The sequence below is a fragment of the Manis pentadactyla genome, chromosome 7 (assembly GCF_030020395.1).
Source record: "Manis pentadactyla isolate mManPen7 chromosome 7, mManPen7.hap1, whole genome shotgun sequence".
Taxonomy (NCBI): Eukaryota; Metazoa; Chordata; class Mammalia; order Pholidota; family Manidae; genus Manis; species Manis pentadactyla.
The window spans coordinates 105198794-105216240 of NC_080025.1; the positions used below are offsets into that span (position 1 = coordinate 105198794).

A 17447-nucleotide genomic window follows, 5' to 3' on the forward strand; every position below is an offset into this window, starting at 1 on the left:
ATAATGTACCATCCTTGCATCGCTGGGATGAATCCCACTTGATCATGATGTATGATCCTCTTGATGTATTTTTGAATTCAGTTTGCTAATATTTTGTTGAGTATTTTTGCATCTATGTTCATCAGGGATATTGGTCTGTAGTTTTCTTTTTTGTGGTGTCTGCCTGTTTTTAGTATTAGAGTGATGCTGGCTTCATAGAATGAGTTTGGAAGTATTCCCTCCTCTTCTATTTTTTGGAAAACTTTAAGGAGAATGGATATTATGTCTTCTCTAAATGTTTGGTAAAATTCAGCGGTTAAGCCATCTGGACCGGAGGTTTTGTTCTTAGGTAGTTTTTTGATTACTGATTCAATTTTATTGCAGGTAATTGGTCTGTTCAGATTTTCTGTTTCTTCCTGGGTCAGTCATGGAAGGTTGTATTTTTCTAAAGTCCATTTCTTCTGGGTTATCTAGTTTGTTAGCATATAATTTTTCATAGTATTCTCTAATAATTCTTTGTTTTTCTGAGGTGTCCATAGTGATTTTTACTTTCCAATTTCTGATTCTGTTTATGTGTGTAGATTCTCTTTTTCTCTTGGTAAGTCTGGCTAGGTGCTTATCTATTTTGTTTATTTTGTCAAAGAACAAAATGGTTTCATTAATTTTTTTATTGTTTTATTCTTCCCAAGTTTGTTTATTTATTCTCTGATCTTTATTATGTTTCTCCTTCTACTGACCTTGGGCCTCATTTGTTCTTCTTTTTCCAGTTTCAGTAATTGTGAATTTAGACTATTCATTTGGGATTGTTCTTCCTTCTTAAATAGGCCTGGACTGCTGTATACTTTCCTCTTAGAACTGTCTTCGCTGCATTCCACAGAAGTTGGGGTGTTGCCCTGTTGTTTTCATTTGTCTCCATATATTGCTTGATCTCTGTTTTAATTTGGTTACTGATCCATTGATAGTTAGGAGCATGTTGTTAAGCCTCCATGTGTTTGTGAGCCTTTTTGTTTTCTTTGTACAGTTTATTTCTAGTTTCATACCTTTGTGATCTGAGAAGCTGGTTGGTAAAATTTCAATCTTTTTTAATTTGCTGAGGCTCTTTTTGTGGCCTAGTATGTGGTCTATTCTAGAAAATGTTCCATGTGCACTTGAGAAGAATGTGTATCCTGCTGCTTTTGAGTGGAGTGTTCTGTAGATGTCTGTTAGGTCCCTGTGTTGTTCAGTGCCTCTGTGTCCTTATTTATTTTCTGTCTGGTTGATCTGTCCTTTGGAGTGAGTGGTGTGTTGACGTCTCCTAAAATGAATGCGTTGCATTCTATTTCCCCCTTTAATTCTGTTAGTATTTGTTTCACATATGTAGGTGCTCCTGTGTTTGGTGCATAGATATTTATAATGGTTATATCCTCTTGTTAGACTGACCCCTTTACCATTATGTAATGTCCTTCTTTGTCTCTTTTTACTTTCTTTGTTTTGAAGTCTATTTTTTCTGATACAAGTACTCCAACAACTGCTTTTTTCTCCCTACAGTTTGCATGAAACACCTTTTTCCATCCCTTCACTTAGTCTGTGTATGTCTTTGAGTTTGAGGTGAGTCTCTTGTAGGCAGCATATAGATGGGTTTTGCTTTTTTATCCATTCTGTAACTCTGTGTCTTTTGATTGGTGCATTCAGTCCATTTATATTCAGGGTGATTATTGATAAATATGTACTTATTGCCATTACAGGCCTTGGATTCGTGGTTACCAAAGGTTCAAGGGCAGCTTCTTTACTATTTTGCAGTCTACCTGAACTCACTCATTACACTATTATAAACACAGTCTGAGGATTCTTTTTTCTCCCCCTTCTTTTTCTTCCTCCTCAACTCTTTGTATGTTAGGTGTCATATTTTGTACTCTTTGTGTATCCCATGACTGACTTTGTGGGTAGTTCATTTAATTTTGCATTTGGTTAGTATTAAGTTGGTCTGCTTCCTTTGCTGTGGTTTTATTTTCTGTGGTGACAGCTATTTATCTTTAGGCACACTTCCATCCAGAGCAGTGCCTGTAAAATGCACTGTAGAGGTGGTTTATGGGAGGTAAATTCTCTCATCTTTTTCTTATCTGGGAATTGTTTAATCCCTCATTCAAATTTATATGAAAATCTTGCTGGGTAGAGTATTCTTGGTTCAAGGCCCTTCTGTTTCATTGCATTGAATATATCATGCCATTCCCTTCTAGCCTGTAAGGTTTCTGCTGAGAGGTTTGATGATAGTCTGATGGGTTTTCCTTTGTAGGTGATCTTTTTTCTCTCTGGCTGCTTTTAAATACTCTTTCCTTGTCTTTGATCTTTGCCATTTTAATTATTATATGTCTTGGTGCTGTCATTCTTGGGTCCCTTTTGTTGGGAGATCTGTGTACCTTCATGGCCTGAGAGACTATTTCATTCCCCAGATTGGTGAAGTTTTCAGCAATTATTTCTTCAAAGACACTTTCTATCCTTTTTTTCTCTCTTCTTCTTCTGGTTCCCTTATAATAAGAATATTATTCTGTTTGGATTGGTCACACAGTTCTCTTAATATTCTTTAATTCCTAGAGATCCTTTTTTTCTCTCTCTACCTTAGCTTCTCTGTATTCCTATTCTCAGATTTCTATTCCATTAAGTCTCCTCTACCTCATCTAATCTGCTTTTAAATCCCTCCATTGTTTGTTTCATTTCTCTTATCTCCTCCCTGAATTCTTCCCTTAGCTCTTGAATATTTTTCTGTAGCTCCATCAGCATGCTTGTGACTTTTATTTTGAATTCTTTTTCAAAGAAAAAGTGATTTCAGTGATTTCAGTCTCACTGAGTTCTCTTTCTGGTGTTTGAGGGATTTTGGATTGAACAAGGTTCTTCAGCCTTTTCATAGTCCTGGAGCAATAGGAGTGGTCGCTGGTGAGTGGTGTGGGTGTCATCTGGAAGGACAAAGTCCCTTCCTGCCTGCCGATCACCGTGCCTGTCTCTGTTGTCTGTGCTGGTTAACCATGGGTGGGACAGCTCTCGGGATGTCCTAGGGTGCTGGTGGGTTCACAGGCGAGTGGCGCGGGTTGTGCCACAAGAAAAAAGCCCCTTCGTGGCTCCCAGTCTCAGTACCCATTTCCACTGTCTGCCTGTCAATCACAAGCAGGGAGCAGCCTGTGGGTCTGGGCTGGTTCACCGCTTGCAGAAGCCTCTGCCTTAAGCTATGTAGTTATTGCAGGCAGGGCTGCCCTCCAGACTCTCTGTAGCAATGGCATGGACAGCCTGTTTGTGCGCAGGTGCTAGTGTGGAGGAAAGAATGGCAGGCTGCTTATTGTTGTGAGGGACCTCAGGGCTGCGTTGCCAACCAGGGGGCAAGGGGATATGGTGCTTGAAGCTCCTGAAAGTTCCCAGACTGCTGGGCTGAGTGAGCCAAGACGATATTGTCCACCTGTTCCTTCTCCTAAACCATTGCTCCTTTAAGACTTTTAAAGTGCCTGCTTTTCTTTTGTCTCAGGGCAGCCAGTTGTGGGAACCTGTTCGCAGTCTTAGTCTCAGACTGGTTTTCAGCCCCTTCAATCTCCAAAGCACCATGCAATGTGGGTCTGTGCTCCCAGAGCAGATTTCTGTGGCTGGGTATTTAGCAGTCCTGTTCATCCACTCCCTCCGCTGTCTGATTCTTTTCCTCCCACCAGTGAGCTGGGCTGGAGAGAGAGCTCGGGTTCCCCTGGGTCACAGCTTTTTACTTTACCCTTTTCTGTGAGATGTTGACTTCTCCCAGATGTAGACTGGCTGGTGTACTGTTACTTCTGGTCACTCTTTTAGGAATAGTTGTATTTGCTGTATTTTTAAAATATATGGGGATTTGGGAGGAGATGTCCATCACACTACTCACACCACCATCTTTCCCATCTCATTCTGCTTGCTTTTTAACAGTATGTATTAGTTTTCTATTGCTGCTTTAATGAATTACCACAAACTTAGTGACTTAAAACAAAAAAAATTTTAGAACTCTGGAGGTCAGAAATCTGAAATGGATTTCACTGGGCTAAAATCAAGGTGTTGGCAGGGCGACATATCTTTAGAATGCTTGGGGTGAATTATGTTCTCACCTTTTCTAACTTCTAAAGGTGCCTGAATTCCTTGGCTCATGGCCCCTTCCTCCATTTTCAGAGCATCTTGAAACACGACATCTTCAGATATCTCTTACTCTGACTCCTGCCTCTCTCATATAAAGATCCTTGTGATTGTACATTGGGCCCACTTGAATAATCCCCATCTCAAGATCCTTAAACATTATCTGCAAAGTTTCTTTTGCATTGTAAGGTAATATGTTGACAGATTCCAGGAATTAGGATGTGGACATCTTTGGAGGGCTCTTATTTTACCTACCACACAGCATACTGCATCTGTCATGCTTTATTGGTATATATGAATCTAACATTCTTTTTAACAGTTGGGTAGGACTGATACAAAATTAACCACTCTTCTGATGAATATTTAGGTTTCCAATTTTTATGCTACAGTAAGTAAGTCATGCTGCTCTGAACATTTTTGTACATGTCTGTGTGAATATGTCAGTATATCCATGGAATAAATTCCTAAAACTGACATTGCTGAGTTAAAGGGTAAATTTATTACTGATTTGATAACACTGTCAGATTGCCATCCCAACTGCTGCACTAATTTACAACCCCACAGCCACACCTATTTCCCTATACTGGTGTCAACACAAAATATTAATAATCTTCATGTATTTTAATATATGAATAAAAGTTTTATTTCAAATGGCATTTCCATTGTTAAAAATAAGGTTGAGCATTATTGTACTACTTTCTTATAGTATTATCTAGATTAAACTTTTTGGATCCTAAAGAACAACATATTTCATGAAGTACTCATGAGAATTTGGGTCCATGATGTTTATGTTTATTTGAAAGCATGTTTATTCCATACTAAATACTTTTTAAATAACTATTTATACATTTAAGTTAGTGGTTTTCTAAAAGAAATCATTGTGTAATAATTATCAAGACTTTATAGGATGTTAAGTATTGGACTTGGGTGTTGACTACAAAAAACACAATACTTCCTTGTCCCTGTTTTGGGTTTTTTTTTTTTTATGTTAAAGCAAAAATTCTGAATTGGGAGTTTTTAAACTATAGCTACCAGCTTCATAGCATCAGCTTTGAATTTATAAGTGTTTTTATTACATCTTTGTCATGTCCTGCGTTTCCCCACACTTTAAGGAATCATCAGAATATAAAACCTGGGTGAAATATCGGTAAAGAAGATACAGAGAATTGTGAAATGTAATTTGAGATTATTTATGCCCAGCCTTCAGTTAATTGATCTGAGAGAAAAGTTGTATTCTATAATCCAAACCTTTAAAAAATCCTTTCAAACTAAAAGCATTTATTGGTTCTGAAGGAGGGTCAAGAAAATGTACTGCATGGCCATAGTGGTAGTGTCAGGGGTGGTAGGGAATCTTTTTACTGTATAGTCCTTTTGATATCTTTAAATGTTTTAAAAATGGAACCAGATTGTCTATTAAAAGTAATCACTTTTAAAGCCCTTTTATAATAATTGGCTTTTATGTGACTGAAGTGGCAACTTGATTCCATTGAGGTGTAGGAAGATGAACCATCTTTATTAAAGATGGAATCTAAAAGTGATTCTTATTCCTATGTTGTTCTAACTTTAGTGTATATGTTACTAATGCAATACAGATTTCTGCTTAAATATACTTTGAAAGGCAATGAAGCCTAATTCACCTAGAACTCACACTTACTTAGTCATTATGATAACCAGGTCCCGTGCATTTAATTCTTACTTCCTCTCCAAAAGTCTCATTGAAATAACAGAAACAAATAGAAGCACAGAGAAAATACTAATAAGTTTGTAGAATGCTAGAAACTGGGGGTACATCCTAAAAAGTTTATTATTCTATAAAACACAGTGTTTGAAAGACTTCATTGAACTGCCATTGATCGGTACTCAATCTTGGAGGAAAAATAAAACCTGAAATATGGGTTAATGCCCATTTAGCCCCTGATCAACTCCCCCATCAAAACCTTGAGCTCAAAGCTGTAAGTACTGTGAGCAAGGGAGCTAGTGATGGGAAACAAACTTAGATCTTGGCTCAACATCTCAGGCTCCCTTCTTGGATCTCCTCTGCTCAGTTCAGTAGGATGTGGATTTTCCTCAGGGCTCCATGGCTTCAGTTACCATGTATTTGATGACAGCTCCCAATTGAAAATCTCCTATCCGGTCACCACCACCACTACACCGTAGCCTGTTCTGCACATCAAAATTGAACAACCTTTAAGTCAGAAAGGGGAAAAGGCTTACAAAGCTTTCCCCCTTTGAATCCTTTTTCCTCTTCTATGCCGTAGGTTTGCTGATAATGTCAAACGGCATCAACAAGTGTGGCTTATCCTTACTTAACGTCATTCAGAACTTAAAACCATTTTTGCCTGTCAGGATAAAATACTCCCTTTGATCAACAACCTTTGGGCTAATATCCTTTACCATTTTAGGTTGAATTCTCTTACCCGCCCCTGATTCCAGGAGACAGACATGACAGTCACACTTTACCTGAAGAATGGAAGTATTTGCCCTTCCTTGCCTTACCGGATGGCGCACACAACTACCAGGAAGGTATGTAAAACAGTGAAGCAATTAGTAGGTGCTATGTTTTTTTTAATTTGTCGGTAAGTACTGTGGTAAATGAAAGGCCTTTGGCCTATTGTGACTACTCATAAAATTTTTCTGTGCTTGCTTGGAGGTGAGTAGTCATGCACTAGAGGATCTCCAGGAGGAGTGTTAATTAGGCTTGTATTGATAATGGCTGGTCAACTTTGGCTACTTTTTTGCCAGTCACTGGCCAAAGTGATTAGCTGGAAGAGGACATCTGCTACTGGCAGCATGTCCTCAGTTTATACTTCAGACTCCTCTCAGAGCCATGCTAAAGGGCTTACCTGCTCGAGCTGCAGATTGGAGCACCAGCTGCCAACTTAGTAGATTATTACTCCAGTGTCTACCTGGAAACAGCTGGTATTGTTTCTCCACCCCTGGAGCCATTGCTGCCACAGTGCTCTGCCTAAAAGTTTCCTTGCATGTGTGAACATCCTCAAAGCAGTGCTGTGAAGTTAGTACTGAGTCACCTACCACCCTACAAAAGAGTGCTTTGACTGGCTTGATGAAGGACTATATTTTATTATGGCATTAGAGGCTCTACCAAAACACCTGGTTAAACTTGGTTTGATTACCTATATTCCTAATATTTTAAAATTCTTGTAGGAAATGAAGCAGATGTTACTCTGCAGTTTAACAGAAATTCTCAATACAGCATTTTTAATCTCACAAATCTTTTTTCCTAACCTTTTTATTATGAAAGTTCTGAAACATATAGAAGAGTTGAAAAAATAGTGTAGCAAATATTCCACAGATTTTCTTTATATTTGTGTGTGTGTACAGTTTTTACCTGTACTATTTGAAAGTCAGACACTTTACCTCTAAATACTTAAGCATGCATCTGCTAAGAGTAAGATCATTTGCCAGGATAACTTCCAATACCGTTATCACAGCTAAGAGATTTAACAGTAATTCCATAATACCATCTATTAGCCAATTCTATGTTCAAATTTCCACAATTGTCCTAAGAATTTCTTGAATCAATTCAAGATTCATGTGTTGCTTTGGTTTATATTCTTTTTTTTTATTTATTTTTGTTAAGGTATCATTGATAAACAATCTTATGAAGGTTTCACAAGAAAAAACAATAATTGTTACTACATTCACCCTTATTTTTAATTCCTCCACCATACGCCATTGCAGTCACTGCCACAGAGTCCCTACTTGTCTTCTCTCTGCTACACTGTCTTCACCGTGACCCCACACATACCATGTGCACTAATCATGATACCCTTCAATCCCCTTCTTCCTCCCTTCCCACTCACCCTCCCCAACCCTTCCCCTTTGGTAACCGCTAGTCCCTTCTTAGAGTCTATGATGATTCTCTTTCTTTTAATCTGGAACAATCGTGTATGGATAAAGTATTTTCTTTAGTGGTCAAAGTCCCAATTTGACCTGTTTCAATTCAGCCTCTTGGGCTTTTTGTGATGAGCATACACTGTGTAAAGCAATGAGAAGAATTATAAGAAACCAGTGGTTGTGATGAAATAAGTATGACATGGGTTCCTTGTTATGTCATCATTTTTGTTTTAATGACTGCATTGTAATAACCTCAATTTTCATTATTTATTAATAAGGGCAACTCACTTTGGTATTTATACTTTTCTGTGTATCTCTTAGATACTGTGTTTTTTCACTTGCCACCCAGAAACGGAAATGGAGCCACAGTATATGGAATCTCTTGCTATCGACAAATTGAAGCCAAGGTATAATCACTACAATGAGCAACCAAAAAACCCCAGTCATAAGTGTTTGCTGCCTAAAATGTAAAATTTAGGGAAATAACTAGTCTTTATTATTCATGTGGTACTTGTGATACTATTTAAAAATTTTACAGTTTATAGCTATTCTCATTAGGAGAATTTATTCACATGAATGCTTTTTAAGTTGACTTTGGTAACCATAATTATATTTGTGTCATATATTTTATACATTGCTTTTAGACAGTGGTACCTAAATTATCTGTTTGTCTTCAAAATACTGCATTTAAATTTCTTGGTGTCCTTGAATTGTATTTCTAATGTTTGGTATGTGACTTAGGAAAATGGAGTAGTAATGTATGTTTTGTTCTTTTCTTTCTTTTTTTTTTTTTAGAAGCATTTTAGTATTTAGTAGTGGAAAGGACTTGCAGTAGCTTTGAACTACTCACAAGTCATCTTAATAATCTACAACTAAGATTGTTGATAATTCTAAACTACCTGCCAGCTTAATGCCTGACTTAAGTATAATGTCTCTATTTAATAAATTCAAATAAACCAAGATGGGTAGCACAGCTCCCCCTTTCATGTTTTGTTTTGTTTGGTAAGGAGCACTCTTTTTCTGTGGTGGCAATACTCCTTATGAGTAAAAAGCTCTTTCCTCTCATGAGATCATTAAGATTTAGGAGTAGTAGGTACTGAGTACTTCTCGACCCTTGGCTGCCCCCTGGAATCACCTGGGGAGCTTTAGGTAGGGATGACTTGGCCCTAATCCCAGAGATTCTGATTTAATATTCTGGGCATCAGGAGTTTTAGAAGCTCCCCAAATGATTCTAATATGTAGGTAAGACTGTGAACCACTGCTCTAAAACAATAGTTTTTGACCAAAATTAGCTGCAGACTCTTTCTTTTCTTTTGTTTTCTTTTTTTAAAACATGCCCAGCCTCTACCATAGAGTAGAGCTTAGGTGATGAAGTTTTAAAAGCTACTCCAGATTAATAACTTAGTAAATCTTTTAAATTTTTATTTTAATTTTTTATAATGAACATTTCAAACATGCAGACAAATTAAAAAATTGGACAATGAATACCTGTATACCCACTGTCTAGATTCAACAATGTTGACATTTGACCACATTTGCTGTGGGGGGTGTGTGTGTATGTGTCTATCCTTGTACCATTTGAAAGTAAACTACAGGTGTGAATTCCAGCATACCCAAAGTAGTTAACTACCGTGAAATAACCTTCCATGCACAGGGCCTGGATCATAGGACACACCCTGTAAATGTTTGTGGAATGAATAACTGTATTTAAAGATAAAGAAACCTGAGAATAGGAGTTAGGCTGGTAACTCTGTGCATTTGATTCTTCATATACTATTACCCTTACATATTTTCATATGAGATGTATTGATCTGCTGCCCTTTCTTTGTGATCTGTTCCTTTTACTACCTCTTATCCCATATAGGTTATGAAAGCACTAGTGAAATTATTTCTCCAAAGCTGCTGTTGTTCACAACAGTTGTCACGTTCTCCATAGCCTTTAAATTTCATACTGCCTGTGTCCCTCACCCCTGGGTCTGACCCACTCCAAGTATATTGGGGTTGCTCATTCCTCCAAGTTTTTCAGCGTCACATGAGAACCAGACAGATAAGCCAGATATCAGAGAGACCAAAAGTTTAGGAGAAAGACTGTAATTCCCTCTGAACAAAAGTGGAACAGATTGATGAATCCAGTCAAGGTAGGTAGAAAATAGATTGAAGAAAGGCTCTACTCTTGACTTAATTTAATTGGCTAATCATAAGTCACTTGAAGACACTGAGAGCCCTTGGTCCTCAGGACAGATACAAGATGTCAGACCATACGTTAGAGGATGGAAGTGTTTCTTACTTCCTTCACAGTTTTACTTGAGGTTGATCAAATCAAGGCTTGTTTTCTACTAGCAGAGAATGATAGAAATCTCACGTGGTCATCCTCAGAAACACCAAGGCATGAGTAATGGCTCAGGTGTGGGCTACAATAAAAGTCTGCCAGGATAGACTCCAAGCAGCACAGAGCAACCAGCTTAACAAAACTGCTGCCAGTTCTTAAATTTCTGGACAAACAGGCATTTTTGTCATCTCTTAAAACTATCTCCTTCTCATCAGAAACAGTGGTTTCTGAAAGGGACCCATTTTAAACTCAGAACCATGGCAGTTGCTGTGCGTTATGGGTGTGACAACTTACCACATAAAGGTTTCTCCATCAGACTTAAGTTCTTGAGAGTAGAGATTGTCTGTCACTGTTACATTCCCAGTGCATGCCAGATTCTCACACACAGCGTCCTTGCTGACACTTTTCATTCAATAAATGGTTCTTGACATTCTCAATAAGTACTTTTTGAATTTAATTAGTTAAATGCAAGAGATTTTTTCTAATTGCTATTTTTCTATTGCTAAGTAATGATTTTTGAATTATTTCTAACAGTGACTATTTGTTTATAATAGGCATTGAAAGTACGGCAAGCAGATATCACCAGAGAGACCGTTCAGAAAAGTGTCTGTGTTCTAAGCAAGCTGGTAAGAAACCAAATAACTTGTAACGTGCTTTTTAAACACTCATGGCAGATTTGTGTTTGAGGATAAGGGATTATTAGAATAAGGAGAGATTTATGAAAACAGTAATATATTAAATTAGGGCTCATTGCTTATATTCTTGCATCTCCTCTTTCTTTTTGCCTTTCAGCAGTTTTACTCTCATTTGCACCTCTACCTAGGACTAGATAAGTGGAAGGGAGATCTCATAGATAGGTTTTTGGGAAGGCAGTTGACACTTGACCAAAATGAGGCAGCTGATATATTTTACTTACCCATTTTTGTTTTGTTCTCAAGACTTATGATAAATATTTTAGTATTAAAATTCAAAATATAGTTAACTCAGACTGTACTGATGATATAGAAGTGCATGACTCTTTTTGCAATGAAAAATGATAGCCTTAACTTGCTCTTTGAAAACTTAGAAAGTTTAAGGAAAGGAAATTTCCAAATAATTGTATTATAACAGTACTCTAAAATTGATTCTTCTGTGTTCAAGTTGATCAGATGTGAGTATATAATCATTTCAACTTCTTATTTTTAAAAAGAAAATATGTAACTTTTTTCATAGTTTTGTTCATTAAATCATTTGTAATGTTGTATGTTTATTACTAATGAAATAATAACACCTTTATTAGTAACACCAAATGCCTAATTCTCCATGTCAACATAGTCCCCCAAAATTCCTTTGTGTGGAAAAACCCAGATCTCTGTCATTTTATCTTAGATCTACATGATTACTGCATACAAAGGTTTCTGTAGTTAACCTAAACTGAAATTGGGAATATTTCATTAGCCTGGTCACCTTATGTATGTAGGTTTTGTTAATCATGTTTTCTGCAGTTGCCCAATTTCTTATATCCACAGACAATTTAAGTGTAGTTTGCTTACTTTAGGTTGTTTTGCAAAATAGGATTTATTTTGGCTCTTCTTACTAAACTAAAAAATAAACAAAATACTGAATAATGTTCACTTAATACTGTAGACCTTAATAATAAGATTTTGAGGATCAAGGTATTTCTTTCAAGATAGTAATTTTAAATAGAAGGCAAGACGAGTCTCCTAGGAAAGGAATGGTTATTAAAGACCCATTATCTGAAAATTTGTAGATTTGTTTTCTTCTTATGGCTGAGTAATATTCCATTGTGTATATGTACCACATCTTCTTTATCCATTCATCTACTGATGGACACTTAGGTTGATTCCAATTCTTGGCTATTGTAAATAGTGCTGCAATAAACATAGGGGTGCATCTGTCTTTTTCAAACTTGAGTGCTGCATTCTTAGGGTAAATTCCTAGGAGTGGAATTCCTGGGCCAAATGGTAAGTCTATTTTGAGCATTTTGAGGAACCTCCATACTGCTTTCCACAATGGTTGAACTAATTTACATTCCCACGAGCAGTGTAGGAGGGTTCCCCTTTCTCCACAACCTCGCCAACATTTGTTGTTGTTTGTCTTTTGGATGGTAGCCATCCTTACTGGTGTGAGGTGAACTATTTCTGGTGTGTGGTTTTTGAACTATTTGTTCCAGTTCGTTGAAGAATGTTGCTGGTAATTTGATAGGGATTGCATCAAATCTGTATATTACTTTGGGCAGGGTGGCCATTTTGACGATATTAATTCTTCCTAGCCAAGAGCATGGGATGAGTTTGCATTTGTTAGTGTCCCCTTTAATTTCTCTTAAGAGTGTCTTGTAGTTTTCAGGGTATAGGTCTTTCACTTCTTTGGTTAGGTTTATTCCTAGGTATTTTATTCTTTTTGATGCAATTGTGAATGGAGTTGTTTTCCTGATTTCTCTTTCTATTGGTTCATTGTTAGTGTATAGGAAAGCCACAGATTTCTGTGTGTTAATTTTGTATCCTGCAACTTTGCTGTATTCCGATATCAGTTCTAGTAGTTTTGGAGTGGAGTCTTTAGGGTTTTTTATGTACAATGTCATGTCATCTGCAAATAGTGACAGTTTAACTTCTTCTTTACCAATATGGATTCCTTGTATTTCTTTGTTTTGTCTAATTGCCATGGCTAGGACCTCCAGTACTATGTTAAATAACAGTGGGGAGAGTGGGCATCCCTGTCTTGTTCCTGATCTCAGAGGAAAAGCTTTCAGCTTCTCACTGTTCAGTATGATGTTGGCTGTGGGTGTATCATATATGGCCTTTATTATGTTGAGGTATTTGCCCTCTATACCCCTTTTGCTGAGAGTTTTTATCATGAATGGATGTTGAATTTTGTCAAATGCTTTTTCAGCATCTATGGAGATGATCATGTGGTTTTCGGTCTTTCTTTTTGTTGATGTGGTGGATGATGTTGATGAATTTTCGAATGTTGTACCATCCTTGCATCCCTGGGATGAATCCCAGTTGGTCATGGTGTATGATCCTTTTGATATATTTTTGAATTCAGTTTGCTAATATTTTATTGAGTATTTTTGCATCTGCATTCATCAGGGATATTGGTCTGTAGTTTTCTTTTTTGGTGTGGTCTTTGCCTGGTTTTGGTATTAGGGTGATGTTGGCTTCATAGAATGAGTTTGGGAGTATTCCCTCCTCTTCTATTTTTTGGAAAACTTTAAGGAGAATAGGTATTATGTCTTCTCTGTATGTCTGATAAAATTCTGAGGTAAATCCGTCTGAGCCGGGGGTTTTGTTCTTGGGTAGTTTTTTTACCATTTCAATTTCTTTGCTCATAATTGGTTTGTTTAACTTTTGTGTTTCTTCCTTGTCGGTCTTGGAAGGTTGTATTTTTCTAGGAAGTTGTCCATTTCTTCTAGGTTTTCCAGCTTGTTAGCATATAGGTTTTCATAGTAGTGTTTAATAATTCTTTGTATTTCTGTGGAGTCTGTCATGATTTTTCCATTCTCATTTCTGATTCTGTTGATGTGTGTTGATTCTCTTTTTCTCTTAATAAGTTTGGCTAGAGGCTTATCTATTTTGTTTATTTTCTCAAAGTACCAGCTCTTGGTTTCATTGATTTTTTTTTTCTATTGTTTTATTCTTCTCAATTTTGTTTATTTCTTCTCTGATCTTTATTATGTCCCTCCTTCTGCTGACTTTAGGCCTCATTTGTTCTTCTTTTTCCAGTTTCGATAATTGTGATGTTAGACTATTTATTTGGGATTGTTCTTCCTTCTTTAAGTGTGCCTAGATCGCTATATACTTTCCTCTTAAGACTACTTTCACTGCATCCCACAGAAGTTGGGGCTTTGTGTTGTTGTTGTCATTTGTTTCCATATATTCCTTGATCTCTATTTTAATTTGTTCGTTGATCCATTGATTATTTAGGAGCACGTTGTTAAGCCTCCATGTATTTGTGAGCCTTTTTGTTTTCTTTGTAGAATTTATTTCTAGTTTTATACCTTTGTGGTCTGAAAAGTCGGTTGGTAGAATTTCAATGTTTTGGAATTTACTGAGGCTCTTTTTGTGGGCTAGTATGTGGTCTATTCTGGAAAATGTTCCATGTGCACTTGAGAAGAATGTATATCCTGTTGCTTTTGGATGTAGAGTTCTATAGATGTCTTTTAGGTCCATCTGTTCTACTGTGTTGTTCAGTGCCTCTGTGTCCTTACTTATTTTCTGCCCGGTAGATCTATCCTTTGGAGTGAGTGGCGTGTTGAAGTCTCCTAGAATGAATGCATTGCATTCTATTTCCCCCTTTAGTTCTGTTAGTATTTGTTTCACATATGCTGGTGCTCCTGTGTTGGGTGCATATATATTTAGAATGGTTATATCCTCTTGTTTGACTGAGCCCTTTATCATTATGTAGTGTCCTTCTTTATCTCTTGTTACTTTCTTTGTTTTGAAGTCTATTTTGTCTGATACTAGTACTGCAACCCCTGCTTTCTTCTCTCTGTTGTTTGCCTGAAATATGTTTTTCCATCCCTTGACTTTTAGTCTGTGCATGTCTTTGGGTTTGAGGTGAGTTTCTTGTAAGCAGCATATAGATGGGTCTTGCTTTTTTATCCATTCTGTTACTCTGTGTCTTTTGATTGGTGCATTCAGTCCATTTACATTTAGAGTGACTATTGAAAGATATGTACTTATTACCATTGCAGGCTTTAGATTCATGGTTACCAAAGGTTCAAGGTTAGCTTCTTTAGTATCTTACTGCCTAACTTAGCTCACTTATTGAGCTGTTATATACACTGTCTGGAGATTCTTTTCTTCTCTCCCTTCTTATTCCTCCTCCTCCATTCTTTATATGTTGGTTGTTTTATTGTGTGCTCTTTCGTGTTTCCTTTAACTGCTTTTAGTGGGTAGTTGATTTTATTTTTTGCCTTTAGTTAGTATTTGGTTGGTCTGCTTTCTTTGCTGTGATTTTATTTTCTCTGGTGACATCTGTTTAGTCTTAGGAGTGCTCCTGTCTCGAACAGTCCCTCTAAAATACCCTGTAGAGGTGGTTTGTGGGAGGCAAATTCCCTCAACTTTTGCTTGTCTGGGAATTGTTTAATTCCTCCTTCATATTTAAAAGATAATCGTGCTGGGTACAGTATCCTTGGTTCAAGGCCCTTCTGTTTCATTGCATTTAATATATCGTGCCATTCTCTTCTGGCCTGTAAGGTTTCTGTTGAGAAGTCTGATGATAGCCTGATGGGTTTTCCTTTATAGGTGACCTTTTTCTCTCTAGCTCCCTTTAAAACTCTTTCCTCGTCTTTAATCCTTGCCATTTTAATTGTTATGTGTCTTGGTGTTGTCCTCCTTGGGTCCTTTCTGTTGGGAGTTCTGTGTATTTCCATGGTCTGTTCGATTATTTGCTCCCCCAGTTTGGGGAAGTTTTCAGCAATTATTTCTTCAAGGACACTTTCTATCCCTTTTTCTCTCTCTTCTTCTTCTGGTACCCCTATAATATGGACATTGTTCCTTTTGGATTGGTCACACAGTTCTCTTAATATTGTTTCATTCCTGGAGATCCTTTTATCTCTCTCTGTGTCAGCTTCTATGCGTTCCTGTTCTCTGGTTTCTATTCCATCAATGGCCTCTTGCATCTTATCCATTCTGCTTATAAATCCTTCCAGAGTTTGTTTCACTTCTGTAATCTCCTTCCTAGAGTCTGTAATCTCCCTCCGGACTTCATCCCTTAGCTCTTGTATATTTCTCTGCATCTCTGTCAGCATGTTTATGATTCTTATTTTGAATTTCTTTTTCAGGAAGACTGGTTAGGTCTGTCTCCTTCTCAGGTGTTGCCTCTGTTATGTTGGTCTGCCTGTAATTTTGCCTTTTCATGGTGATAGAGATAGTTTGCAGAGCTGGCACGAGTGACGGCTGGAAGAACGTCCCTTCTTGTTGGTTTGTGGCCTTCCTCTCCTGGGAGAACAGCGACCTCTAGTGGCTTGTGCTGGGAAGCTGCATGCAGAAAGGGCTTCTTATTCTTGCCCGGCTGCTATGGAGTTTATCTCCGCTGTTGCTGTGGGCGTGGCCTGCCTTGGGCTGCTGCTCCGATATGGTGGAGCCGCATTGGAGTGGGAACAGCCAGGAGGCTATTTATCTCCGTGAGGGCCCTCCGTGCTCCCTGCTGCCCAGGGAGTTAGAGTGCCCAGAGTTCCCCAGATTCCCTGCTGCTGGACTAAGTGTCCCAAGACGCTTCCATCTGTCTGTGGAGTTCCTGTCCCTTTAAGACTTCGAAAAAGCACTCGCTTGTCTTTGTCCTGGTGCGCCAGCTGCAGGGACCCGCTCATAGGTCTTACTGTCCTGTTTCCCTAGATTCCAGCACCCCACGCATTCACTGTGTCTGCGCTCTGGTGCGGATGGCTAGGGCTGGCTATTTAGCAGTCCTGGGCTCCCTCTCCCTCCCCGCTCTGATTCCTCTCCACCCGTCCAGAGCTGGGGTGTGGGGCGCTCGGGTCCCGCCGAGCCAGGGCTTGTATCTTACCCCCTTCGCGAGGCGCTGGGTTCTCGCAGGTGTGGATGTGGTCTGGCTGTTGTCCTATGTCTTCTAGTCTCTCTTTTAGGAAGAGTTGTCTTTGTTGTATTTTCAAAAATATATGTGGTTTTGGGAGGAGATTTCCACTGCTCTACTCATGCCGCCATCCTGGCTCCGCCTCCTTTTAAGTGCTTTTTATGTGCCAAATACTCTACCACATGCTTTTACCTGTGTCATTAATTCTGAAAACAACCTCATAAGATATACTGCCTTTTCCTATACCCATGTTCACATCAGCAAGCAGGTATGGAGAGGTTAGGTGCCCAGAGTGAGCAACTGAGTAATGGAACAGAACCAGGAAGTCTCAACCACTGTGCTCAGAATGTGACAGGCACTTTTCAGCTGTAGCCAGAGCTAGAATAGATGACTTACCAGCTCTCAGCTGGGAATAATAAAGATACTAAAATTGACAGTTACTAACTTTTTTTTCCCTGTTCTCCTCAAGTTAAAAAGCTACATGGTGTTTGTTTTTTACTACTATCATCATAATGGTAATTTCTCATTTTTTTCTTTAAGCCTCTTTATGGCTTACTTCAAGCAAAACTTCAACTCATTACTCACGCATATTTTGAAGAGAAGGATTTTTCCCAAATTTCCATTCTTAAGGTAACTA

At 38.1% G+C, this 17447-nt stretch overlaps 1 protein-coding gene across 3 annotated transcripts in view; it reads left to right on the forward strand.

Annotated features, from left to right (window-relative positions):
* Positions 1–17447, forward strand: part of AVL9 (AVL9 cell migration associated) — a 69740-nt gene that overhangs the window by 19660 nt on the left and 32633 nt on the right. For all 3 annotated transcript variants that reach the window (XR_005027156.2, XM_036897363.2, XM_036897362.2), the window contains exons 2-5: positions 6492–6612; positions 8269–8354; positions 10831–10902; positions 17351–17440. Coding sequence is in view for 2 of the 3 variants with exons in the window: in XM_036897363.2 (XP_036753258.2) it covers positions 6492–6612; positions 8269–8354; positions 10831–10902; positions 17351–17440 (369 nt within the window). In the remaining variant the exon portion in view is untranslated. The remainder of the gene's footprint in view (positions 1–6491; positions 6613–8268; positions 8355–10830; positions 10903–17350; positions 17441–17447) is intronic.